At 34.8% G+C, this 27300-nt stretch overlaps 1 protein-coding gene across 1 annotated transcript in view; it reads right to left on the bottom strand.

Moving 5' to 3' along the window:
• The window catches only part of SMARCA5 (SWI/SNF related, matrix associated, actin dependent regulator of chromatin, subfamily a, member 5), a 44624-nt gene that overhangs the window by 3207 nt on the left and 14117 nt on the right, over positions 1-27300 (bottom strand). The window contains exons 5-22 of the mRNA XM_001377167.4: positions 27122-27222; positions 25804-25983; positions 23007-23162; positions 22790-22921; positions 18606-18674; positions 16553-16662; positions 15165-15391; positions 13786-13907; positions 13553-13705; positions 12871-13003; positions 9098-9246; positions 8777-8896; positions 8461-8571; positions 5387-5500; positions 5016-5138; positions 3979-4111; positions 2322-2440; positions 1651-1863 (exon numbers count right to left, since the gene is read on the bottom strand). Coding sequence (XP_001377204.1) covers positions 1651-1863; positions 2322-2440; positions 3979-4111; positions 5016-5138; positions 5387-5500; positions 8461-8571; positions 8777-8896; positions 9098-9246; positions 12871-13003; positions 13553-13705; positions 13786-13907; positions 15165-15391; positions 16553-16662; positions 18606-18674; positions 22790-22921; positions 23007-23162; positions 25804-25983; positions 27122-27222 — 2465 coding nt within the window. The remainder of the gene's footprint in view (positions 1-1650; positions 1864-2321; positions 2441-3978; positions 4112-5015; positions 5139-5386; positions 5501-8460; positions 8572-8776; positions 8897-9097; positions 9247-12870; positions 13004-13552; positions 13706-13785; positions 13908-15164; positions 15392-16552; positions 16663-18605; positions 18675-22789; positions 22922-23006; positions 23163-25803; positions 25984-27121; positions 27223-27300) is intronic.

Genomic DNA, 27300 nt, shown 5'->3' with positions numbered 1-27300 from the left:
CATCTCAAGATGAGAAAAGAGCAAACAGGTATTAAAAGTCCCAAAATTTTGGCTAATTCCTTTTAACTTGTGCCTGAAGTTAACAAGTCCCTTTCCCTCATGTCTCATAGGCAATATCACTTGTGTCTCAGCCCTATTATCTTGTCCATTCCCTCACTAAAACTCAATCATATGAAATCATTTAACTAGAGCTAAAAAAGACCTCAAGAGGTTCCTTAGTCCAATCCCTTCATTTTACAGATAAGGAAAATAAGGCTTTCACCTTAAGGAGGTAAATGGGCTTGCCTAATACCACGAGTTTAAGAATGTGGGGCTGGATTTGAATCCAAAGACTCAGATTCTAAAGCCAGTGCAGACCTACACAGCCTACACAGGTTAGGTGAGAGTGCATCATAAAGGGTGATACAGAAAGGGAGGGGCATTTACATGTGGTTATCCATTCCCCAATTCCAATTTCAGGGAATAAATTAAAGGCAGGAAAAAAATCTTAGTGATGACAGAAAACAAGGTCCATAGTCATTCATATTTGATTAAAAAAAAAATCTATTTTTAATTGAGGTTCTGAATCAGGCATTATTAAGAACACTTCCCCTGCTAAAGACTTCTGGATGCTCCTCACACCATGCAGTTACTTTTAGGGGCTGCTAGGGGATACTAGAGTACATAAAGGACTAGGTCTGGAATCAAGGGAAAAGTTCAGATTTGTTCTTGGGCATTTACTAGCTGTGTAATCCTAGAGGCAAGTCACTTTACCTTTTTGCCTCAGTTTCTTCATCTGTAAAATGAGGGTGATAATATCTACCTGCCAGCTTTGTTGTGAAGATAAAAAGGGAAAACACTGTAAAATGTTATATAACTGCTATCATTATTACCAACAAAAGTTGATTTAACTAAAGTGAATTTGGAAAACATTTCACTTTCAAATTCTTTACCATATTAGTTTTTCCAAGTAAAAAACAAACAAAAAAAATTAAGTTTCATGAATATTTAGAATAACTTTATGAAAATACAGATATTATTCCAATTATATGTTTATGGTTTAAGTTTGTATCGAGGCTATACAACTGAAATTTAAAGCATGTTCCTAGACTCCATAGATACTTAATTTATTTGGTTGCAGGCCCATCTAAAACTTAGTATTATATTAAAATCTTAAGAGAGTTGATTTAAGGCATAAAATGGTTAGGTGATTTGTCTATATCAAATAAGTATCACAGAGATTTTTAAACCCAATTTTCTTTACACCAAATCCAGCACCGGGCTTTCCTGCCACACTATCTTTACCAAAACTTTATTTTCTATTTATGTATTCACCTTTACCAAACAATCAAAAACAAAGACAAAAGAAGCATTTTGATTATTTTGGAGCATGGTAATGTGGAATATGGTAACACAGGTTATACTTATCTCACACTGGTTATGTTCTTAAGATCATTAATTTTATATACTGTAAAAGCAAAAATCATTACAAGGTTCTGTTCAAAAGATGCCTCTTGAAAGAGACAGTATCTTCTCTTTAAAAAGTTTAAATAAAACTCTCTATTTCTATCAGGAATATAATTTACAGAGTACTATTATTCTCATCATTTATGAACAATGTCTGGCACATACAAAGTAAGCGCTTTGCGGAGAAAGGTCCCAGGTACTCACCATAGCTGTCCTGGACTTGAGGAACCAGTCAAATCTGAACTGAGGAGAGTTTCGAATACACTGTCGCAATTCATCATAGACATTTTCCTTATCAAATCCAAGTTTGTGAAGCATACAAATGAGAAATCGATCCTCTTCCTCGGTGTAGTTCTTTCCTTTGTTAGTACCATATGATATTCTCAGTTGGTGAAAAGGTGCTTTGTAACGGCCAATCTATTCCAGGCAGATTTCACAAGTATTTCCATTAGATAAAATGTAAGACACAAAATAACTATTTCAAAAATCTCACTATCCAATCAATGTTATCCTTCTAACATGTCAAATGGGAACTTTCTATCTAAGCTTGAACTTGTTAAATAAAAATTTTATTTTAAATAACAGCACAAGCTTTCATTTTGCAAACTTTCTCACTAGCTAATCTGAAGCAATAATTTTGAGTAGGAAATTCTGTTTCAAATATGTCCAACTAATTCCCTTAGATAACTAACTAAAATTAATAAATCCCAAGCTAAATTTAGGTAAATTATAGTCTATAATCAAGATATGTGTATTATCATATTACTAAAAATAAGCTACAACTGACATTTTAAAAGTTACTTTGATTTCCTGTTCCTGCATAACATTAATTATTGGTATCAAACACTATCCTTGCTTTGTAAGGTGTCAGGTACCTTTGTATCAAGTGCTTTTTTGATACTAATTCTTCTCTGTATTCTTGCTTCTCCCCTTTCAATCTGAGCCATGATTTTCTCTATGTCCTGAAGTTCATTGCACCGTTCCCAGAAGACAGCTTAAAGAAGAAAAAAGAAAAGAAATTATAGGTGTGAACTTGTAAGCTTAATTAAACTACTTGATAAGTTTTATTCACTGTCAATATTTTTAAAATTAATGTTTCCTATTTTTTACCTAATATTAGAATTGGATATAATATTAACACCCTAATTAGAGCCACAAGTGTTCCACAATAATATTTCATTCATAATCTTCCTCTACCCTTTAGTCTGACACTGAAGAGATTTTAAGATATGAATAAATTTTAAGAGCTAGTTGCCTTCAAAGCATGTTGTAATTAGCAGCCTGGTATAAAGCACAGTTGTCAAACATATAACTGGCCCATGCTTCTGAGTGTGATTCAAACTGGATTTAAATGTAATTAAAAATATTTAATAAAGTAAATTTTAAAAAACAACAAAACATAAGATACATTACATTTTAAAACCAAGTCAATACACAGCCCAAAAATGAGTGGTTTCTGCTTCTATTTGAGGTTGACACTACTAGTGTAAAGAATACTACAATTGACATTAGAAGATCTGAAAGACCTGGATTGTAGTATCAATGACCACTGGCAAATCATAACCTAAAACCTATGGGGGGAGGGGGAGGACGTCAATCATAACTTAAAATGACAAGTTTCTTCATCTCTACAAAAACAAGAAATGGCTCTTAAAACTAAAATTCTTTGGGATTCGTGATTCCAGACATACTCATTCACTTTAAATCAGGTCCATAATATTTATGTGGCAAACCAAAAGAGATTTTATTAAATGCCTACTTATTAATAACTAAGTTGGTTACAATTGGGGGGGGGGAGGGGGGAGGAATCAGTAAACAAACAAAAAAAAAGTTTCTCCAAGGGTGAATTCAATGCTGAATATGGAATGAGATGATTAAATCATGGAATTTTAAAATTAGAAAGCATTTTAGATGGGGGCAGCTGAGTAGCTCAGTAGATTGAGAGCCTGGGTTCAAATCTGACCTCAAACACTTCCTAGCTATGTGACCCAGGGCAAGTCACTTAACCCCCATTGCCTAGCCCTTATCAACTTTCTACCTTGGAACCAATACATAGTATTGATTCTAAGGTGGGAGGTAAAGGTTTAAAAAAAAGAAATCAGTTGAATGGTCCATGCAGATCAGTTTCCTCATTTTACAGAGAAGGAAACTAAGACTCAAGAGGCATCCAGTGACTTGCCCAAAGTCATACGTGCAAATAAATGCAGCCACTGTCCTTGACTACATCTTTCTTCTAACACTTAACACTTTGAGACCTTGAATAAGTTGTTTTAAACCTTAGGACTTAAAAACTGACCCTCACTGATGTCATCTCTAAAAGAGGCAAACTACTGCTCAACTGATTTTATAGATTTGTGAGAAAAATGTTTTAGATATTGTAATATATAAAAATAAGCAAACCTTATTCATTGTTATGGTTTTAGAATTATAACTACAATCATTCAGATGATGAACAAAATGTCCCAACCAAGGGAACAGGAAAATGTAAGCATCAAAAGAAATTCTATTGAACTGAAACACCTACATAATTACCTGAGTACTCAATGACTTCTTCAGGTGTTTTCCCTTCTACTTCTCTTGCTATGTTCTCAATATCATCACGGCCCCACTTTTCATTAGCTTTGATGAACTGGTTGAAGTCTCTCTTGTTCCAGTTGGTAAATCCCTTAAATATAACAAACATAATTTTTAATGTTAACTAAATATGACTTTCAGATGAAATTCACAACATTTTGTAGGTAAGGAATCCTATTATACTTGGTTAAGTGCAAAGTATATTAGAATAATCATTTCAGGAAAGAACTTTTTGTCAGCTCATTCTTAGCTTCACCCATTGAGTTTCAGTACAGTCATTTTTCTATACTTGTTAGCACAACTAAAATTAAGGCATCAATTATATCATTAAAATAAATTTGTGAACCATATAATATACCCATGCAAACTCTTTGTAAGGAAAAACAAAAAGCATGCATCATTCATTGGCTGTTTAGTTGTAATGTAAAGAGAAGGATTTAAAGCACTTCACAGTATATGTGAACATGTCATCACATTTAAAGCCCTATGCATAGAGATCTATTCTTTATTAAATGGCATATTGTATGTCATGTATTATATGAAACACAAAATTCACTTTCAAGTTAATTTTTTGGTGTGGTTTATTTTTTCCGCCAATTTTTTCCTTAATATTTCATTTGCTTTCACACTACCACCCCAAAAAATATCTCTAATTCCCAAACTGGTCTTTCTTAAAGATTATCTTCATTCACTCTGCCTAAAATAGATCCAACCTCTCTCAATCCTACCAAGTATTCAAACATCAATTCAAATTCTGCATAACCCAGCTTTCCCAGACCATACAATCTGAGATGACCTCCTTCTCCCTCTGAGTTCTTTAAGCACTTGTCATATAACACTAGCAGTCCCCTGGATTTTTTAATCAATAAATATTATTTCATTCGTCTACATTTTTGTCTTTCCTTGACTCATCCTCTCAAACCAAATCAGAAAAAGCTCCCCGAGGACTAGGATTGTCATCCATGCCTTGTAATCCCCAGAGCCACTATTCTCACCTGGGTCAGAAGCTTCTCTTTTTCTTCAAGCTCTTCATCATTGAGGGGCTCTGCTTCATCGATTTTTAGCTGTTCTTCTTTTTGTGCCTGGGCCGCATTTGGTAGATCAGGATTACGAGGTACCTGAAAAATGTCCAGATTTTGCTAGTGTATCAGGTGATCTTTTTAGTGTGTGATTAATTTCTTAAGTTTCAGAAGATATTATCATATCTATGTCTTTAAAAGATTAAAAGTATTAGCCTAAAAAGAATAAATTACAAAATGAGTTCTTTTTCTTTAGTCACTATCTTAAATTAATATTTGTAGGTTTAACAAACATTTTATGAATTTAAAAAGAATACAGAATCAAAAAACTGCAGATGTTTATTTACCTTATACCCAATTGTTTTTCTGTAATACAAAATTTCTTTTTCCAATAACTCAAATAAACGTGGAGGGAAGAACTGGAAATCCTGAACATTGGGTTGTTTTGGAGGTCGGGGAGCCTGGGAGGGGGAAAAGAGTATTACAATTTAAAATTTTTATTCCCAAAAGCTATTTTATACTGTTATTTTTCTCTTAAATTGACTAAAATTAAAATTGCAAGCTCATACAACTTTTCCCCACCAAACAATACAACTAAACAATAGTCATTAATCAGATATTTTCCATGTCCTATATAAATTAGGGGGGAGAGATATGGGATACCGAGAAGTTCATTTTTATTTTCTTCATTGTTTTAAAAAAAAAGAAATATCTATGCGGTTAAGATGAATTGTGCAAAAACAGTAGAAATCCAAAGACCTGCATGGGCTGAGTCATAACTACTATCCCTCCAAATCTTCCCAGTTAGCCTTTTAACCAGTCTGACCACTCCACAATTTCCTTTGATGTCTCATTATCTCCATCATGCCCTCCCAAATAGGGGTCTTCCCTAAAATCCTCTAAGTCCTCATCTACTCCCTCTACACCCTCTCTTTCAGAACTTCATGAACTCCTTTGCAAAGGACCCGGATCTGTATATTCAGCCAGTGATTCTCTTGAATTTTAGTCCTACATTATTAGTTAGTTGTCTCCTGGACATTGCAAATTAAACATCCCAGAGACAATTCAAATTGGGAACTCATCCATTATTCTTCCTTAAACCCTTTCCCATCTTCTTGTCAAAGGTATCACTGTTTTTCTGCTATCCCAGTTTCATAACTCGACTCTTCCTCTCCACTTAGCTTTGATCCTGAGCTCCTCTCACCTAGATTATTGCCATAGTCTTCTAAATTGGTTTCCCTTACTAGGGGGGGTCTCTATATCACTCCAATCCACCCCACACATGCTGAAAGTTATTTTCCTTAAGTGCTATTGTGACTATGTCACCTTCTACTCAAACTTCAGTGGCTATTACCTATGGGAAAAAAACATTTATAAATTAACTCCAGGGGCTGCTAGGGGGCTTAATGGATTCAGAGCTAGAGGGTCCTAGACTCTGGTCTCAGACACTTCTCTCACTTTGTGACCCTTGGCATGTTACTTAACCCCCATTGCCTAGCCCTTACTGCTCTTCTGTGATTCTAAGATGGAAGGTATGGGTTTAAAAAAAAATAAGCTACTGTGCTTAGTTTTTAAAACTGTCATACAACCTGGCCCCAATCTGTATTTCTAGCCTCTGGGCCTTTTTCTTTACACATGAAATTCCATTTCCCATCTCCTTGCCTTGCCATTGGCTGCCTAGTGGACAGAATACATTCCCTCCTTACTTCCACCTCAAGTTGCAGCTAATGCAAATTCATGATCAAAAACCCTTTTTTGATCCTTCCAAATGCCTTCTCTCAACTACCTTGTAATTATTTAATGTTTGTAGTTATTAACTTTAATTTTGATATAGATGTATATAAGTATTGTGTGTGTATATAATATACAATTGTTTACATATATGTATCAGATATACAAAACCACATATTTTTATGCATACTTGTCACCTCCATTAGCATGTAAGGTTCTTAGGAATAGAAACTGTTTCACTTGTATGTATTTCTCCAGCACCTAGCACAATGCCTAGCACATAGTAACTAAATAAATAATACCTATTGAATGATTTATGATCTTGAGCCAGGTCACTTCCAACTCTCAGGGCCTTAGTTTTTTTTATGTTTAAAGTAAGAAGACTAGAAGACTTTCTTTAAATAACATCAACAGTCTTCCCCCCAAAATCCTATATTAACAGGCATGTATTACATTTATTACATGTATATTTTAAGAAATGCACTAGAAATACTCAATGTTCATTTAGTGAGGAAATATCTAAATAAAATATTGAACATGAATTCAATAGTACATTACCCAAGTACCATAAAACTTAGAAAGATTCATGAATCAATGGAAAGTGAAGGAAGCAGAACTAGGAAAATATGCATGCCATCAATGTAAATGAAAAGGAAACTAAGACTATGTAATTATGTTGAACAAGTGTAGAACCAAAGAAGAGATAAATGTACCTTCCTCCCCTTCTTTGAGGAGGAGACAACTATCATACATGATTAATGTTTTAATCAGTTTTTCTGAACCATGTTTTTTTTTCTTTTTTACTCTTTGTTATTGTGATAGGAAATTATGGCACTATTAAAGATATAAAATGTTTAATTCAAAACATACAAATATGTTTCTGTGAAACCTGGATTTGTGAGAGCTGTACATTTGTAATTAGGAAAAAAAATTACTTAAAATATGTACACATGCACATGATTATAAAAAGATCACAAGATTTGAGAGTTGAAAGGGATTTTTACCAGCCATGTGGTCTAACTCATACATGAAGGAAACACCACCATTATTAACAATTCTTCCACATTACATGACTTCAGAAATGTCAACACAACCATCCTGTTCTCAGTGCTCATTTTTCCAGGCCCAAGATTCTCTTTTGTCATGAGCTCAGAAGCCTTCCTTCCCCAATCTGGTTACCCTCCTCTAAGCACTCACCAGGTTATCAATGTCTTCTTAAGCCATAATATCCAGAAATAAACACAATACTCCAGAAGGGGTCTGATCAGGGTTTTTGTACAGTGAAATTAAGATTTCCCTTTTCCTAGAAACTATGCCCTTCCTGATGTACCCTACTATCAGAACTAGTTATTTTTTGTTTTGTTTTGTTTTTTTCCTGCCACATCATGCTGTTGAGTCGTATTGTATAGGCAGTTTACTAACAACTCAAGATCAGATCCTTTTCAAAAGGGCCATAGGAGTGTGAGGCTTATTAGATTCAACCCAATACTCTGGCTAACTATCTATGAAGATCCTTCTGGATTCTAATTCTGTCATCTCATATGTTAGCTATCCCTCCCAGCAAATGTGATTAGCACACTACCTACACTTTCATCTAATCCATTCACTAAGATTGTTACAATTATACAAGACCAAAGAGATTTATATTAAACTGTAAGATCTTAAATACTTTCAAGTCCAAGAAGCTTACCTTAGGTGCTTTAGGTTCACTAACTCGAAGGGCTTCCCTGAAATATGCATCAACAGCATAGTTGGCTTTTCTTTCTCTCTTAGGTGGTTCAATCCATTCTGTGAATGCCATCTAATGTAGAACAAAAAATTTTAATGGCACATTTTAAAACACCAAACTTGATAACTTCTAACTTTAAAACAAATGATATTACGCTGATATTCAACACCTTACATCCATATACACACTATGGATTTCATGTCAATATATTTAAGCATTCTAAAATTTCCACAGTATGAATCATGTCCTTCATTTAGCTAAATATAATGCAAGTTACCTTTTGTTTTTCTCTGTAGTCTTCACCTTCAAAGTTATATACACTTGATTCCGTATCCATGGTGAAATTCCTTAGTGAACTTTCACCCATTTTGGAGAGTTTTTCATTCATTTCTGCAGTCTGTGGGGAAACAAAACCAACTCCATAACAGAGAACATGAAAACATCAAATCTTCAGGCAATAAAGATTCAACTGTCTCCTATGTAAAAAAGCCTATTTAAAAAATACATTTATAACAAATGCACCAATACTAAATATTTCATTCTGAAATTTTAAGCAGTCATTTGATACTGAAAGCACATTATTCAATCTATAACTCACCTTCTTTGCACCTCTTTCCAAAATACCATCAATATCTTCATCAGTAATTTCACTCTCCTTTGAGGCAAATACATGTGTCGCACCATGCCGAATCATCTGTAACATTTCATCTTTCCCAATTTTGTTCAGATTTTGATCTACAAGCCTTCCTAAAGAGAAGATCAAATTATACAGTTTTAAGAAATAGGAAAAAAAGTACAGGGGGCGAGGGTGGGAGGGATGGAGGGGTGGAGTGTAAAAATCTTAAACAAACTAATCTTACAAAAACACTTAACTACCTGCTGACAAAGTTGTGTACATTTCAGATTATTATCCAAATAACCAAATCTAAACCTGTATTTTGAATAGAACTTAAAAGACAATTTTTTTTTTAATGTTTTTAAATACCAGTCAATCTAATATTCAGGGGGGCCTGGCCTGCTATGTGCCTAACATGCCTTCATACCTCTGGATGTCTGCTCATCTCACCTATAAAGCTCTTATCTTACCCATTTTCCAAAATCCAGCCCAAATTTCTTTCTTCTGAGAACCTTTATAGTACACTGAGTTTCTCCTTCCCTTGAATTCACAGCAACTGTCCATACCACTAACTTGAATCAGTCATCTTACAATAGAATTAAACATCCAAATCATTGATTCTATACTGCCCATATTTGAAAACCCTCTTCTGGGCTACTGTCTTGCACTTCCATTTTATTTCATGCAAATACTTACTACACTTCCTAAACATAAATAGGTGGCTTAATAACTGATTATTAAATAATTACTTCAAACCAAAGCAATAATGTGAAGTACAGGTTCAAACGGCTCTAAAAAACTTAATCACAGTTTCACTATTTTCCCTACCTCACACCAATTTCTTGCAACCATGCAATTTTCCTTAAAATAGCACATTCACTGCACCATTGCCTTGCCCAAGAATCTATAATGAAGGGCAACTGCCAACTACATCAAATTTAAAGTCTGTTCTTTAATAATCATGGTCCTACTAAAGTTTAGTGAGTGGCAGAGCAATGGGAAATTAATATGATCCTCTCATTTTTTAGATCAAAGCTTCTTAAGGCAATGAAACGGTCTAATATTTTGATAGCAGTACTTCAATATAGATGGTTTCTTTTGCAATCTTATGCATTTTATTTTATGAATCTAAAAAAATTCTAAAATCTAAAAAACATTTTGAGAAGAGTACATAGGCATCATCAGATTGCCAAAAATCAAGAAACCTTATCTTAAATGAAGAAACTGACCCATAAATATTAAGTGCCTTGATCAATGTCCTATATCTACTAAGAGGTGGAGCTATTGTACTACAACACAGGGCCTCTGACACTGCTCAGACTGGAATTATCTGCCCCATTAACTAAGCTACGTCTTCCCTCTACCTATAGCAAAGGAGGTCAAGATCAGATTCCATTCAAAGTAATAAAAAAGGAAAAGGTATCTATCTCCCTTAACCTCCCAACCCATTAAATTCTATGATTCAAGAAGCCCCCCAAATTCCTCTACCCTGTTATCTTCCTCTACTCCATACACATAAACACAAATAAAATCCTTAATCTCAGAAGGGCCTTTTTTTTTTTAAACCCTTACCTTCTGTCTTAGAACCTGGCAATGAGGGCTAAGTGACTTGTCCAGAATCACACAGCTAGGAAGTATCTGAGATAATATTTGAACCCAAGACCTCCATCTCTAGGCCTGGTTCTCAATCCACTGAGCCACCCAGCTGCCCCTCCTTCCCAAGGGATTTTTAAATATAAGATCTATATAACAGCTCACAACATTTTTATTAACTTTGTCCAACTATTGAGAACAATTCATTCACAAAGTATGCATTTTATAAAAAGAGTCTGCATCTAGTCACCTTAGAAACTTCCCCAGTCTATTTACAACATTAAGTAACTACTCTCAACATGATCTAAAACAGACCTCCATTTTCTTTTCTCCTTAGCCTTCCTCCTAATTTCAGATTTCAGTCAAGGAAACCATTCTTCAAATCAACCATTTACAACGTGGGACTTCTGAATGAATCCCTCATTCGGTCTAGGTCCATCTGCATATTCAAGCACATGCAAAATCTTGTGAATTTCCTCTTCATCATCTTTTGCAATAGTATCCAAGCCCAATGTCTCCTTAAGCTTCACTCTATTACCAGTTGCCTATAAACTACAAGTCTGGGAGACCTCTCCAACTCAACATGTACAAATCTGAACTCATCATCCTTGTTGTCCAAATCCCTCCTCTTCAATACTTCCTCATTTCTGTGGAGTCATCTAGCTAATTACAAATTTATTATACTTCAATCCTCTCTTTCCCTTATTCCAAACGTGCAATTAGTTACCCAATCTAATTTCTACTTCACCTGTCTCTCAAATCTGACACCCTTCTCTCCATTCACAGCCACCTTTAGTTCAGGTCCTCCCCATCTCTTACCTAGTTTTCTCTAAAGAGTATTCTAATTGTTACCACTCTGGTCCACTGACAATGATACTAGTCATTTCTCACTCTCTTTAAAAAAAAAAAGTTTAACTTTTGTCTTAGCATCAATTTTAAAACAGAAAAGCAGCAAGGGCTAGGCAATCAGGGTGAAGTAACTCTCCCAGGGTCACCAGCCAGAAAATACCTTGAGATCAAATTTGAAACCAACTCAAGCCTGGCGCTCTAGCCACTGAGCCACCTTGCTGACCCCAGCCATTTCCCTTAAGCAGACATCTCACCATGTCACTTCCTGATTCAACCCAACTTCCTCATGCTTCTAGGATAAAATATAAACTCATCATTTTGTGATTTTTTTAAATTCAGAGATATAAAACCTCACCCCAACTTACATTTCCAAACTCACTGGACATTCCCCTCCAACCCTACCCAAATTTACCTCTCTTTATCTCACACAAAACACTTTCTCTTCTTTGTCCCTGGACATGCTCTCCAGTATTCTGCTTTCTAAGCCCCTCCTAAGTCCACGTCTTGGGTAGGTTTTATCCACTCTACATTTATTTCTAAATATGTATCAGTCTACCAGGATGTTAGCACTGGAAAGCAACAACTCTTTGTATCCCCCAGTGCCACATAGTAAATGCTTAATAATGACCCCGCCTACTCTCCATAACCTCAGCACTTATCAAGACCTTAATTTTGCATTTAGTGGGTTATTGTCCAACTGTGCTGTCCTGAAGCCTAGCAAAGTACAGTGGGGTCTGGCTCTGTCAATAGGTAGCTCTCACTAACTGGGTAAGTAGATCCAGGGAGACCTCACTATGTATATCAAGCACAAGTGGCTAACACTGTGGGACAAGGGAGTGGGAAGATGAAAGATCTTGACACATCAGAGTTAAGCACACATCCATGTACCCCAATATACTCTTTAAAAAAAAAATCTTCCATCTTAGAATCAATACTATGTATTGGTTCCAAGGCAGAAAAGTGGCAAGGGATAGGCAATGGGGGTTAAGGGACTTGCCCAGGGTCACACAGCTAGGAAGTGTCTGAGACAAGACTTGAACCTAGGACCTCCCCAGTCTTGAGGCCCGGCTTTCAATCCACTAAGCCACCTAGCAGCGACCCCACCCCCCCACCCCAAATATACTCAAGTTCAACAAGAGATCTCCCTGTAACCATCAGCACACAGAAGATTCAAAAGCCATTATCAACAAGTTAGCTTAACAAACTATTAACAAATGGTTAAAATTAAATGATCCTAATAAATCCAGGAAAACAAACACTTTTTTGCTAAACTATCAAGTAAGCAGTCCTAGAAATAATTTTGTAACACGCACCTTGCTGAATGACTATTGAATCCAACCTGAGTTTCATCTCTGCTCGTTCCACTATTCTTTCCTCCACTGTATTATCAGTGATAAACCTAAATACTCGAACAGTCTTGGTTTGTCCAATTCTGTGTGCTCGATCCTAAACAAATAAGTACAGAAGTCATTTGGCATACTGTGGAAAATATATCTAGGTAAAACTTGATTGTGTAGTCAGAAGCCTTCTTACTAGAAATTTCCTTTATCAAATCTATAAGAGATATTTTCATGTTCTTTTCTCAAAAAAATTAAAAGAAATATCACACATTACTAAATCCTTAAAATATTTAAGTTTTCACTGAAAAGAATACATCTTGGGATAACACATTATAAAAATTCTTACTGATTCCCAGATTAAAAAGATTTAAGAATTTAACTCTTAATTTTCAAACTCTTAACAAAAATTATTTTAAATCTCTAATAAAGAGAAATTAAAAATTCAAAAGTAACCAGAAACATACATGCCCTCAATATTTTCAGTCACAGATCTTTTTTAAGTGATGTGAAGAAGACAATACAGATTCAGCCTCCCCATTATTCCAGGCACTTCCTCACCAATATAGAATTTAAGCACCTGAGAAATTATATAATATAGTGAGGAGCATTTCTACCACTTAAGTTTTGTGCAAGTGGACATGTTTTGATTCTTTACCATAGCCTGAAGATCAACTTGTGGATTCCAGTCTGAATCATATAAGATCACAACATCAGCAGTAGCAAGATTTATTCCAAGACCACCAGCACGTGTACTTAACATAAAAACAAACTTGGAGCTGTTTGGCTCGTTGTATGCATTGATGGAATCCTGTGTAAAATAGAATAAATGTCAAAAATAATCATGTCACTTAATATTCTCCCTCCTTTTCCCCATCAAATTTAACTCACTTGTCTCTCATCATGAGGAGTCTGTCCATCCAACCTGCAATATTCATAATTTCTCCACATGCAGTAATCTTCCAAAATGTCTAATACTCTTGTCATCTGACTGAAGATTAGAACTCTTGAATCTGTTCAAAATTACAAAACTTCACTCTCAGACCTCTTAAAAGCAACAAAATGTTTTGTAATGTCCAAAAATTAAGACTGTGAAGCAATTCAAAATTAGCATAAAATCTATTACATCCTTAACTTTGAATTTTACATTACAAATTATTAAGTGCTATCTCTGGCCATATTACCAGTATGACTCTGGACAAGCTACATAGCTATTCAGTGCACCAAGTAATTCCCTAAAACTTTATGTCATAGAGCTATCACTGATCTACATTAGTAAAGATGATTGGATTATTGGATTCTCCTGCTTTCCCCACAAAAAAAGGATGTTTTCTGAATCCATACAACTGGAATTTTTCTTACAGAAACTAGACACGTTCTTTCCCCACCATCGAATAGCTTTTATTCAATACACAAAAGCTCTCTGTGTTTCTTTGGGCTGAGTCACTGAGTCCAGTGACTATTTCAAATCCAAATCTGTCTTCATTCCATGTCTCACATTCAACTATTCTGCCAAATACAGAAATGCCATATACTTCTTCCCAAGGTCAATGGCTGATCCAACTACACAATACAGGAATACTCTCATCCAGTGTTCAGATTCAAGTAGGCCAGGTAACAGATGAAAGCAATCTCAAGTTGTACATGTACATGTCTGAAGTCAGTTCGAAAGGTAAGATGAAGAATTGGAAGGTGGATTATCATAAAAAGGAAAAAAAATAAAAAGGAAAAAAAATCCCTACTTACAACTTTTTCTTCCTACATCTACATGGAATCATAGATATATACCAATTTCCAAGTATGATATTCTGTACAACACAGAGCTCTGAAATATTTCTAAGATACATGCCAAAGAAAAATGTAAATTGAACAGAAACCAAAAAAGAAAACCCAGCCATGAATTTGACAGGCATTATAATGCTTCAATTAGCATTAAAAAACAGTTGGTAGGGAATCATATAACTAATTCTGGAGAAACCCATACCTTACACTCCCAATTTCCCCAGTAATAATCATTCGCTACAGATTACATGCCTTCAAGAAAATGCTTTTAACTTAATAATTTACCTTAATGCTAAAAAATGTAGTATTATAATAACAACTATAATAAATGACTGAAAAACTCACTTAAATGGAGATGCCAATTTAAATATCCACACCCTATTATACAAATACCTTGGAGGCTCATAGTCAGAAAATTTTATGAAAATAACTACAAAATTTTAATTTTACCTTTAGAACTCTAAAACAATTGTCTAAAGTGCTTATACCTTGCTCTTTTAACTTGGGAAGAAGTTTATCTAGGACAACCATTTTGCCACTATTGGTAACCAGATGCATATCTGTTGTGTAAGGTGGCCCAGGTTCAGCTCCATCAAAGAGATACGGATGATTACAACATTTCCTCAATTGCATTAGAATATTCAACAGTCTCATTTTGTCCATTTTCCCTGCAGAGTTTAATATGTCTATGTCCTTCATTAGTATCCGTGTATACCTAAGGAGAAAATAGTTTCAATAAATTCAGTTCTACCTACTAGAGTACATGTTAATCATTTATTTCTATTACAATTACTCATTTGGCTTTTATTTCTGATAAGAAATTAACCATTTTAAGGGACAAAATTAGAAATGGAATAACAATGGAATAAAATCAGTTAAATTATATTTCTACCAAAATATGTTCAGAGAATACACATTTGATTGCCAGAATCTCATTTTCATATCTTAACTACCATCAATTCTAATCTTAACTCTTTTATCTCCTTGTTCTTTCACATATCAACTCTCTTTAAACTTAATTTTCACATTATGCATCAAGTGCTTGTCACAGTAGATACTCAATAAAGGCTTTTTGATTAATGCTTTCTAAATAAAGTATTATTTTGAAAAAAATGGCAAAAATAATTTAAGGGACAGAACATTATAGAAGTACAAAAACTGAACAAGCAGGCAAGGCTTCTAGTTTTGAGTTTTGAAATCGAAAACAAACAAATATTGAGTTAGGAGAAGCACAGTTGGAAATATAAACTAATGCAAAGTTTAAGTATAATCCAGAAAACAAAATATTGTAATGCCTACAATGTAAATGAAAACATCTCAAAGTTAACACAACAATAAATGTTGTGAAATTATGATCAAGCTCATGCTGCCATAAGAGTTCAAAAACTATATCAATTTGGGTAAGAAACCCAGCATAAGTGATTGTCAAACTCAGCTGACTGATAGGTTAGGTTTTTGCTGAATTGCTTTTTTCCTGGTTCTCTGGGAAGAAGGGATAGCTAGGTAGGTCGATATGAAGATAATGTGAAAAAGAACATAAAAATTAATTTTTGAAATTAAATTACTAACCTAAAACTTTCTTTACCTTTAAATCAAGTGAACCTTTCAATTGTAACCCTTTGAAGATTATTGCAAAAAAGTTTAGTTATATATAGATATGTAGTCATCTCATTAAAATTACATTTAGTTAAGTTATATAATTTCTGTTTTCTATCTAATAAAACTAAATGACTGCTTTGCAAACAGGTTAGGCTCCTCCTTTAAAAAAAAAGAAAAGTACATAGTAACTATTGCAGTAAACCAGTGGACATAGGAAGCACAGACAGAAATTTGTGAAGGATTATAAGTAATAACAACACTGTCTCAAATCACCTACCATTCTCTTTGCATTTTGCTGAGACCAACATAAATTTTAACTTCCTTCTTTGGAGGTAAACTCTTCTCAACATCAGCCTTAATTCTACGAAGAAGGAATGGGCGTAAAACCTGGAAGGGGGTGGAGGGATGGGGTTAGATTCAAGAATAAATGATGTTGTCCTGCCAATTTGTCCAAATACATAGACTATAGACAATAATTTTGAAATGGGAAAAAATCATGGAGGGGTTGGATTTCTATTTAGGCTTTAGTCATTTTTTATGTGTCTTATGATTAAAATGGTGAATATTACCTACTTAAAATGAGGATGTAGTTGAAAATTTTCTCCTAAAACCTTAAGTAATCAGATGGCAAAAAAATAAAAAGGTAAAAAGAAATTACCTGAGAGTAATTTAACCTTGATTCAAGTAATGAGAAGTTATCACCAACCCGGGGCAAGGAACTAAAAGAAAATCTCTAGCAAGTTCCATTTAAATGATTCTTATATACAATACAGAGCTAGCTGTTCTTTAGTCGTTTCAGTTATGGTCAACTATTCATGACCCCCATTTGTGATTTTCTTAGATAAGACTTTGAGGTAGTTTTCCATTTCCTTCCTTAGCTCATTTTATAGATGAGGGACTGAGGCAAACCAAGTTAACTGACTTGCCCAAGGTCACATAATTAGTTAAAATAAGTGTTTGAAGCCAGATTTTACTTGGAAAAAAAGAGTATTTCTAACTTCAGACACAAGACCACTATATTCACTGAACCGCCCAGCTTCCCATAAATAGAATAACTTACAAATCACATTTCAAAAGTTCATCTGCAAATCAATCTCATTAAAGCAACTCATTCAACTTTTCTAACCACTCTGATTTTCCTTGTCCTACTACACAATAAACTAAACCCTCTTTTACACAATGGAATTTCAAATACTCAAAACAAATGCTTTTTTCTTCAGATTATACATCCCTAATTCTTTCACTTAAACTTCAACATGTTGGCATCAAATCCCTGCAATCAACTCAATAAGCACATCTGCAGCATTCCAATATGCTAGGTAGTGAACAAAACAAAACCATCCCTGCTGCCCTCAAGAAGCCCACATGCTCTCAGAAAAAACAATTTCAACGTGTTCAGTAAATGCACAACATATACAAAGCAAACACGAGACAGTTTCTCATGAGGGAAAAACTAACAGCTGAGGGATCCAAAAATGATTCATGTCAGGGGGTATAGAACTGATTTTTTAAGGAAGCCATGGATTCTAGAGACAAGAGAGCAGGCATCATAAATAGCAGGCCTGAGAAAAAGTCTACATAAAGGCATGGAAAAGAAACATAGAAGAAGCAGACTTCTCCTTACCTATTCCCAAACCTTTAAACACACCCTAAAGTTTCTCAATGTCTTCCTGTGACAACATTCAGAACATATCCAAAACTTCAAACGTGGTCTGACCAATACAAAGAAGAACAAACCTGCTGTCAAAAGATTGTATTGATCATCATTTCTAATGCTGTCTAATATCTCGTTAGATTTTCTGGCTTTTATCACAATAAACATTCACTTCTGGTCAGTCACATTTAGCCTATGGTTGCAAAACTCCTAAGTGTTTTAGGAAAATTATCCCATCGTATCATTCTCCTTCCTTTTCCAAGACAAAGAAACTATAGGATATATGATAGCCCTGAAATTTTACATTTAACCAAAGATACCTAGACTCTTTGATTTCTAAATCAATACACTAGCTACCATGTAATTATTTTCATTCTTCACATGCAAATATATAAAGATGTAGTTTATTAGCATGAAACAGATGCCAGTATGAGAACTCTCCTCAATAATGAAGGCCAGAACTAGTTTATGACTTGACCAAGCCTTAAGGAGTTGCCTGAAGTACATAACTGTTTTAACTGAACCTGCCCAAAACTTGGAATGTGTACTTGGGTCTCTCTGACTTGAAACCCAGCACGTCATCCATTTTACCCAGCATTTTTTGTTTCATTTTTTATTTCAATTAATGTTTCTAAAACTACTATTAAAAAAAAAAACAAAAAAAAAACCAACTTACCATATGAAGACGTTCAACTAGCTTTTGATCCCCAAGGCAGTTATTCGTATCAAACCATGAATCAAAGTCCTATTTTGACAGGGCAAAAATTAGAAAAACATAAATATACAACCAAAAAAAGGTAGCTTTTTGATCTTTCCCCCACAATATCCTCCCAATGATTTAGACTCATGGAGTATTAGGATTAGAAGGCAACTTAAAAGTCATTTAATCTAAACCTCTCATTTTATACAATAGTTTATAAGTTCCATAAGAGATATGCTATCTCATTATTCTGTCAGAAATGCATTGGTAGGGCAGCTTGGTAACTCACTGGATTGAAAGCCAGGCCTAAAGACAGGAGATCCTAGGTTCAAATCCATCCTCAGACACTTCCCAGCAGGATGACCCTGGGCAAGTCACTTAACTTCTATTACCTAGCCTTTACCACTCTTCTGCCTTAAAACTGTGAACCTTAAAAATTCTCAGACCCTACTTCATAAGGTTTGGTTAAGACCATTCCCCATTTAAACAATGAAGGTACTTGACCAGGAATGTGAGAACTCTACTCCACCCCTACTTAAGCATACTTTAGGGGAAGATAAACTTGTAAACTCTTTGCTGAACAATGAAAAGTACTTAAACCCATACTTATAAGGCAAAAAACTCTTAAGCTGTACTATTTTTAGATCTAATACAAAAGAATGCTAAGTACCTATAAAGGTCAGGCAACTTGTGAATTTACAAGGAGCAAAGAGGTGAGAACTTACTCAGAGGTTTTCTGGTGTGAACTTAATCAAAAAGTTAAGCCTTCTTGGTGTTAACTAAGAATGGTCTGTCCTTTGAAAAACGTGTACTGTGATTGGTAGATGCAGGAACTTAAGGGAAGTGACATAGGAGAAAATTCCCTTTAAAAGGAGATGAGAAACTGAGTCTGAGGACAGATCTCAGAAGGACTCTCTTGTTGGAGCTCCCTCTGAGGAGACTCTGTCCCTCTGGACTGACTGACCGTCTCTCTGTCTCTGTCTCTCTCTTTCATTTATTCCTTAATTTTGTATTAGTTAAAATCTCTATAAAACCCAGCTGACTTGAGCATATTTTCATATTTGGGAATTTTTCTCTGGCAACTACCTTATGTTTGATTTAAAAACAAGACACTGTCTTGAAACCATATTTTCTGAGGTCACAATTTAAGCCAACCACTCTTATATCTACTACAGTTTGTGGTCTTCCACTATTTTAATTACTACAGAACCAATACATAGTGGAAGGTATGGGTTTAAAAATTTTTTTTAATTTAATTTAAAAAGAAATTTTTTTTGAGGATTTCCAGAAACTTACTGTCAACCAAAACTAAATAGTAATGGAAAAGCAATAAACTATCTTCTTCCCCAGCTTCACAAAAAGAGGGGGGAAATGAGGGAAATATTTCCCTATCTCATTTTTAAAGCCATCTACACTTAGGAAGAAGACTGCTAGTCAGATTTGAACCATCATTAGAGGTATAATTAAGACTATTAATTTTGATCTCACATACATAGTTTTAAGATTAGTACTTTTGTTGGATTTGAATAATAAAAAGCACTTTTCAACTAATATGTTTTGAGGCAATTTAAAAGTTTGTCACTAGAGGACAGCTAGTACTTCAGTAGATTGCAAGCCAGGCCTAGAGATAAATCTAAACTCAGACACTAGTTGTGTGATACTGGGCAAATTACTTAACCCCATTGCCCAAGTCTTGCCATTCTTCTGCCTTGGAACTATAACACAATAAATGCTGATTCTAAGATGGAAGGAAAGGGTTTAAAAAATCTTTTTTTTCCATTAAGCAAAACCACAATAAAATTAATAAACAAAAATTCATATGAAGAAGAAACTAGAATATGTAATATACCCATGCACAAAACATAGTTCTTTGAAAAAGACTGATTACATATGACTAGTCATGGTAAGAAAGTAGCAAACAAACTTCTGCCCTAACAAAAATTGTATTACCATTAACTGGGGATACAAAAACAAAAATTAAACAATCTCCACTATAAAAGAGCATAAATTCTATCAAAAGAAAAGAGATCAAATAATGAGGTGCTTCCTAAAGAGAAAAGGGCTAAACTCTATAAAAAGGAAGGAGCAACTTATCTTCCCAAAGAATGGCGTATATCCAAAAGAGCTATCAAGAAAAATGGCATGGGGGGGAGGGGGGCAGCTGGGTAGCTCAGTGGATTGAGAGCCAGGCCTAGAGATGGGAGGTCCTAGGTTCAAATCTGGCCTCAGACACTTCCCAGCTGTGTGACCCTGGGCAAGTCACTTGACCCCCATTGCCTAGCCCTTACCACTCTTCTGCCTTGGAGCCAATATACAGTATTGACTCCAAGACGGAAGGTAAGAGTTTAAAAAAAAAGAAAAAGAAAAATGGCATCGAAGACTTCTCAGAGGATAATGAATATGGTGGTTGGCAACTTCCCTAATGAAAGTACTGAGGTAATTTTAAAAATCAACTCAATATTACTATCACTAGCTGCTGTCTACTTAAGACAATGTAATAAAGACATGACACAGAGAGACCCTTCTAAGATCTGTCAAGCCAGATGACTACTAATTATTTCTGGTGCTTCACATTACAACAAATGATACAGCCCCTTTAAGGACTAAGAAAAACTTTGGGAAATTATGATGTCCTAGGCAAGCCACTAAAGAAGAGAAACAGGTGCTATTCTCATCACCACTGTGAATGAAAATCAAGGGCAATCAAAAAAGACAAATATGAGAAGCAACAGTTAAGAAAGTGGCATATCTCTTTTTGTGGTGGCAAAGAATTGGAAATTAAGGGGAAGTCCATCACCTAGGGATGGTTGAACAAATTGTGGTATATGGTGATGGAATACTATTATGCTGCACGGAATGATGAACAAGAGGATTTCAGAAAGAGCTAGAGAGATCTACATGAACTAACATAGGAAGAAACAAGTAGAACCAGGAGAACATTGTACACAGTAACAGCAATATTGTGGAATGACCAACCGTGATAGACTTAGCTACTCTCAGCAATACAATGATCCAGGATAATTCTAATAAAGCAGGCTATCCAGCTCCAGGAAAAAAAAAACAACAAAGCTGTAGGAACCAGAGTGCGAAGCAGATGAATTTTCAATTTTTTATTTGTTTTGGGGGTTTGATTTTATAAGATTACTCACAAAAATGAACATGGAAATGTTTTACATAATAACAAATCCAGATCAAATTGCCTGCTAATACCAGATGGGGAAAGAAAAAGGGAAGAGAGAGATAAGTTTAATCATATAACAGGAAAACTTGTGTGGAAACGTGTTATGTGATTGGTAATAAATAATTTTAAGTGGCATGTCAGAATGGTTTTTGCATTAATTGATCAGGTTAAAATATGAGAATGACAGACCATTAGCAGGCCTGAACTATACCTAATGAACCTGGGGGAAACTATGAGGAAGCCAAACAAAACAGCAAGAGGTCCCAAGATCAAAACATATGAGAATTTAGTGAAAGAAATAGAGATGATGAAACTGAAAACTAGATTAAAATACAACAGATTGCCTTCAACAATTTAAAAGTGCACTCAAAGTGTAAGAAGAATTAGATTTGTCTGTTTGGCCTCAAAAGAATAATGCTCACAAGTTGCAAAGGAGGCAAATTCAGGCTATCAGGAAAAATGTCCTACTAACAAGAGCTACCCAAAAGTGGAATGGATTTACATTAAATGAGATAATGGTTTCCTTCTAATTAAATGGTTTTAAGTGGCCTGAGAGACTGTTGAAGGGTGAGGTATAGTTTGCATTTTATAACTCTAGAGATCAAAATTTTTGTGATCCAACTTGAATCTGTGTTTTCATTAGTGTAAGGGAACTCCCAGTGTGGAAACCCTCTCCAAACAATGCAGATAAGCAACTCAATTTTTGTTTAACCCTTACTTTCTCTTTTAGTATCAATTATAAGACAAACAAATAGCCAAGGGCTAGGCAATTGGAGTTAAGTGACTTGCCTAGAGTCACATAGCTTCATATCTTTTAATTTTAAGAAAATTGCCTGGGGTAAGAAGAATGATTTGCTTATTATCTCACATTATGTGCCAGAAGAAGCCCTTAAAGTCAGATCAACCCAACTGCAAGGCTAGTCTTCTAACCACAATAAAATGCTGCCTCTCAAACCAAACAATAAGTAAAAATATTTACATCAGCTGAGTTAAAAACATCCGGCAATAAAAAGTTGAGAAGTGCCCAGAGTTCATGCAAGTTGTTCTGAAGAGGTGTTCCTGTTAGCAGTAATCGATTTGTAGTCTTGAATTCTCTAACTATTTCTGACAACTAGAAAAAGAAAACAGTCATTATTATTTTGTTCATTCACAAAATTCCTTAATTATAACAAATGATTTTCTAAAGATTAAATTACCTTGGATTTTTCATTTTTGATTCTGTGAGCTTCATCAATGACTAAATACCTCCAATTAAACTTTTTGAAAACAGATTTCTCTTTAATAAGCATCTCATATGATGTTACACATACATCCCACTCTCCTGGTAATAATACATCTCTGACAAAGGCAGCCTATAAAGCAAGAGAGAAATGAGTCGTTTCTTACAGTAAATGCACATTGAATATATGTTCACACATGTAAATCACACCACCAAAACACTACCTTTATAGCCACAATGTTTCTCCATTCCCTAGTAGTTTCATTTAAAAAAAAAATCCTTACCATATGTTCTAGAATAGATACAAAGTATTAGTCCCAGAGTAGAAGAGCAGAAACTAGGCAATCGGGGATAAGTGACTTGCCCAGAGTCACAAATCTAGGAAGAGTCTGAGACCACATTTGAACCTAGGACCCTCCTGTTTTCAGGCCTGGCTCTCTATCCACTGATCCATCTAATGGCTCCATATTATTTTCCATTTCTCAAGGTATAGGAGTTACTTGGGTAAAAGAGAAAATTATCTAGGTCCTATACCTCTGCCACATTAGTATCTTTCTTAATCTTTTGGAATTCTCATTCTATTTACATTCTATTATGTAGGCTCTCCCACCTACAGAAATTATTCCTGTTCCTAAAAAACATTACAGCTCTCTCAAAGCAAGGATATAAGGGAAACCATGTACTTGAAAGATAGGAAAAGTGAATTTGCAAATTGTAATATTACAATTAAGATTTCATTTTCTTCCAAGCTTCATGTTTAGAATTAAGGCACCAGTAATCTAAAGAAAAGATAACTTTTAAGGGACATATCATAATATAATAATCATAATAGAAAACCCTGAAACCATCAATTTAAGAAAAACCGAAGAGTTACAGATAAGGAAGGAAATAGGATAAAGAAGTGAGTATTACTTTACACACTTCCCTATAAGTGGCAAACTTTTCCCTCCTCCCATTTTAACCCTTTGAATGCTGTGACATAGGCTGGCACTAGGAAAAAGTGCTAGACCAAAGAGTATGTGAAATTGATCACCTTGAAGGGGGAGGGGCCCCAGAAGTTGGGAATGCTGAGGAGAGAAGACTCTCTGGCTGGGAGAGCAGTAAGGGGCTCTCCATCTTGAGAAGTCAAAGAGAGAAGGTGGATAAAGATTTTCTCCTGAGGGTTACCCACTTTTCCTGCTGGTGACTGGAAATCTTTCACCCCCAACACTTCCCAATTGAAGGAACTTTCTGAAGAGAAACCTGAGCAGACTTTACCGCAGCTCCTATGGCCCAGGTGTGAGTCAACCTGACTTTCTCTCAGGGGGAATCAGGCTGCCAAGGCCTGAGTTCACCCCCAAACTTGAGGAAGGAGGGGAAACAGTTTAGATAAGAGATGGGGAAGCCCTTCCCCCACTTTCCTTTTCCCATTCTTCCCTGCCCACTATTCCTTTTGTATTATCTGACTGAGTTAACATTAAAAGTTATCTATTCCCCAAGCTGAGTGTGAATGAACGAATCAAGGAGACCTTTTGGTCTCAAGTAGTGGAGGGGGGACAAGAGTGAACTAGGGAGAGCAGCTTTAGCTAAGGAGGGAAGGCAGAAGGGGGGGAAATCTTCATGCCCCCTCTCCTCTCTCTGAGACAACCTGTTACATCTGCTGTCCCAACTGAACCCCGCTCTAAGAGGGGGTTCTCCTCTCTTTCCCCATCTCCATACCAAAAGTCCAAACATCTCTCAGGGCACAAAACTTCCCCTCTTTTATCTTTTTTTAAGACAATGCTCTAGCACACTACATTTAACATTCCTGCTAGAAATGAAGTTTTGTTTTCAAAGGAAAAAAATAGTTGGAATAGATGGGACAAAGGACAAAACTTTCTCTTGATTTTCTTGTCCAAATTCGAGTAATAAAGAAGAGAAGGAAAAATTAAATTGGCATTAAATACACAAGAGAAAAAGTTTGGGAACAATAAGTTAAAATATGCTTACTGACTCAGCAGGAAAGAATTATGCATGTAGACTTTCCAGTAAAAAATTTCTAAGCTGAACATGAATTATATACATTTTAAATGATATGCCCAAAAAGTAGATCATAAGATCAAGGAGATCACAAATTTAGAACTGGAAATTCCAGGACCTTAGTTAGAGGTCATTTGAGTACAGCTCCCTCAATTTTTAGGTAAAGAAATCAGAATCGGATCAAATCTAAATGTTCCTGACTCCACATCCAGCATCCTAACCACATAATATCTCAGGTTAAATGTCTTTCACTGAGTCAAACATCTTAGTGGCTAAAGCAAAACTGAACCTAGATCTTCTTTGACACTAACTACAGCAGTCTACAAGATCACATCCTGAGCTCCAAGTCTAAAAGTCACTAGAAAAAATAAATCCCACAAGTCTTTCATTTTTCAAAAGATAAAGTCCTATTTAGGAGAAAAAAACTTGAGTAGTCTAAAGGTTTAGATTTTGTGAAGAACAGACATCATGCAATAAATCTTGATTATCTGAAACTTCTCTTATGAACATATGAGGAAAAGAAAACTGCATTAGATTATATGTTTCTGGTGACTGTTTCTAGGTCAATTCTAGCATCATGCTGTTAACCATGCCGTTACTACACCAAAACTACTGTTTTATAATCTCAAACAAACCCTTTTCCAGAGCTAGATTGCTATTTTAAAGATCACTGATACAGAAATGCTCTTATATTAGAAATTTTAGGGTTTTCCCTTATAAGCAATAAAACTAAAACAGCTGATAACAAAAAATTAAATAAAATGCTGGATACTCACTCTTTGTTCTTTATCACCTATCAAACAAACTGATCTAAGTGTAGGTACCCATCTCTTGAATTCATTCATCCAGTTATGCAAAGTAGACTTTGGAACCAATACCATATGAGGACCAGGAATATTTCTATAGTGTTTCATATATCCAAGAAGAGATATTGTTTGAAGTGTCTTTCCCAGACCCTGAAAATATCCAAGATTAAACATAAAGCTTCTAAAATCAAATAATACAACTTACAATACATATCTTATTATCTAGGACGTGGAATTCCACTCTGGTACTTAACAAATGGAACTGTAACTAAGCCGACAAATTACAAGCTACATAGATAATGAAGAAAAATATGAACATATCAATTTTATTCTTGGTTATTAAAGTATAATCAATCAAAATTAAGAATTAAAGAGAAATTTAGTAACTATTCATATTATTCATTCCCATATTTTTTCTCCACTAGAAAGAATAACTGATATTTGTAAGCATTCCTTTCTATATTGACCTAGAATTCACCAAGTTCCTAAAATCTAAAATTATTTATTTTTAATAGAGCCAAATCTATTTATACCAAACCTATCTTGATATTCAAAACTCAAAAACTAGTTCTAGACCTCAGGTATCATGCAACATGACTTCCTAGTGAAGTAATTCCTAATAGGGGTTATTCAGCAACCTGCGATAAATCTACCTCCCAAAAGAATCATTAAACAGTGGCTCACAGTACCAACCACTTCATTAGTTTAAATTAAGCAATCATCCCAATTATCAAAAGCCCCTAGGACTTAAAAGTGTATATATATATATATATATATTTTTTTTCCCCCTTAATTTACTTTGTTTTTGAGGCAAATCATAAACAACTTTTTTTTTACTCTTTGTATCATTAAGACTAGGTTTAAAGACAATTGAAATGATAAAGAATATCAAAAAGGAATGAGCAAAAAGGAAAATCACACATTTACATCCAATGAAAAATGTTATCCTTCACATGTACTACTGATCTACTATCAACAAGGCTTTAAGTTATTTTTCAAGGAGGTCTAATAAATTTTGGTAATTGTTCCACCATCTTCTCTTTTCTAGTTACTTCCTATAATCAGGAACACATATTTTAAAGTAAAATAAGAGACATGATAAGTAGATATGGAAAAATGCAAAGATAATTGATCCTAACTCAAAGTTATTAAGTTATTGATTTCTCCTTAAAAATGAGAACTTGTCATAGTATTAATGAAATAAACCTAACTTTTAAAAAGTTATAACAAACTTTTACAAATATTTACATCAAATTTAGGCTTTCTTTTGAAATCATCAAAAACATACCATTTCATCTGCAAGGATTCCATTGATTCCATTCTCATACAAAGATATTAACCAATTTAATCCTCGAACTTGATAATCTCTCAGTTTACCCCATTTTACATCTAAGAGGGACAGACCAAAGAAAAAAATTATTATAAAGTTTAAAGAAAAAAAGCCATTCAATTCTGGAGAGATACTAA

The sequence above is a fragment of the Monodelphis domestica genome, chromosome 6 (assembly GCF_027887165.1).
Source record: "Monodelphis domestica isolate mMonDom1 chromosome 6, mMonDom1.pri, whole genome shotgun sequence".
NCBI lineage: Eukaryota > Metazoa > Chordata > Mammalia > Didelphimorphia > Didelphidae > Monodelphis > Monodelphis domestica.
The sequence above is the reverse complement of the archived record's forward strand: the minus strand, read 5'-3'. Positions and strand labels throughout refer to the sequence as shown.